The sequence below is a fragment of the Lycorma delicatula genome, chromosome 1 (assembly GCF_047948215.1).
Source record: "Lycorma delicatula isolate Av1 chromosome 1, ASM4794821v1, whole genome shotgun sequence".
In the NCBI taxonomy this organism is placed as follows: domain Eukaryota; kingdom Metazoa; phylum Arthropoda; class Insecta; order Hemiptera; family Fulgoridae; genus Lycorma; species Lycorma delicatula.
Window position 1 is genome coordinate 376,896,961 of NC_134455.1, and position 1,229 is coordinate 376,898,189.

The following is a 1,229-nucleotide window of genomic DNA, read 5'->3' on the forward strand; positions in this document are numbered from 1 at the left end:
TCTTGGACTTTTAATAAGCGTGTGCCACTAATCCGGGGTCCCCAGACTGGGTCTCGGTCTTTCTTTTTCCCACCTAAGGACCCCAGGAGTCCCCGTTCAATCACTGAAGGTAGTATGCTAGAGCATCCCACCCCTCCTGAATGGGGCTGTCCTCCCTGCCCTAACACTAACACCCCTATCTTCCACTTCTTCCAGGGTCTTCTTTCGGTTGTACTGACTATTGACCAGTTCTGTTCACCGTGAAGCATTGCCTCCACTATTATCTGCGGTAACCTCTCCCAACTGTGTCCGCATCATCATCCTGTCTTCCTCCCACCTTGGGCACTGGAAGACAGTGTGTTCTGCGGTATCCTGCTCTCCACAATACAAGCAGCTTTCAGATGACCGTCTCTTCCTGCCATATAGGTTAAAGCTACCATGCCCCGATAACAATTGGGTTAGCACAAATGTAAGTTCCCCGTGCTCACGTCTGAGATAAGGCCTGATATCTGGTATTAACCTCTTCGTCCAGTCCATTTCTCCTGCCAGTGCTCTGTCATCCCCTTCCTGGCCATACTCTTTGTCATTCCTTCTCTTTTCCGAACCTCGTTCTTCCGCCAAGAACTCCATAGGGGGAGCGAGGCAATCACCAGGACTGGCTGTAGAGACCGTACGGTAAGCCCTAGCAACACCGATTGCCAGTCGGCGCTGCAGCTCCGCAAGCCTCCGAACGGCCACTTCGTCCATAACGCCCTCCTCCACACTGACACGGCATACAAGGCAACGGACCGAGCCACCACTGCCAGCACCCTCCTTTTTGATGAGCTCGGCTCGCCAATTTTGGTCATGAGCCTTGAGACAGTCGTCACTGTTCTACCTGCCTTGTCGACTGCCTCCCTGACATGATCTTGAAAGGCTCTCCGGCTTTCAAGCCAAACCCCCAGGTATTTGGCTCTACTGACCGGCTCGATAACTACCCCCCTTACCTGTAGCCTGATAGGGAAGAGTCGCCTTCTCCCGACTCCCAGCAGCTTCGTTTTTTCTGCAGCGAGGCTAATGCCGTGGCCCGCCAACCATCTGTTAACAATGGAATAGCTCGTTCACCTTTCCAGATGATCTTTTCTTTTGTTCAGGCAACTAATACCATGGAGACCTCATCGGCAGTACCGGTAATCGAAACTTCCTCAGGATACCGCAACCTGAGGACCCATCATATGCTAGGTTCCACATGATCGGTCCAATTATCGAAC

The 1,229-nt window shown here is 52.4% G+C and overlaps 1 protein-coding gene across 1 annotated transcript; it reads right to left on the reverse strand.

The window, feature by feature from the left end:
• Positions 1–234: 234 nt before the first annotated feature.
• On the reverse strand, positions 235–726 carry LOC142317956 (uncharacterized). The gene has a single exon (XM_075354487.1). The coding sequence runs from the start codon at positions 724–726 to the stop codon at positions 235–237; it is 492 nt and encodes a 163-aa protein (XP_075210602.1).
• Positions 727–1,229: the final 503 nt, after the last annotated feature.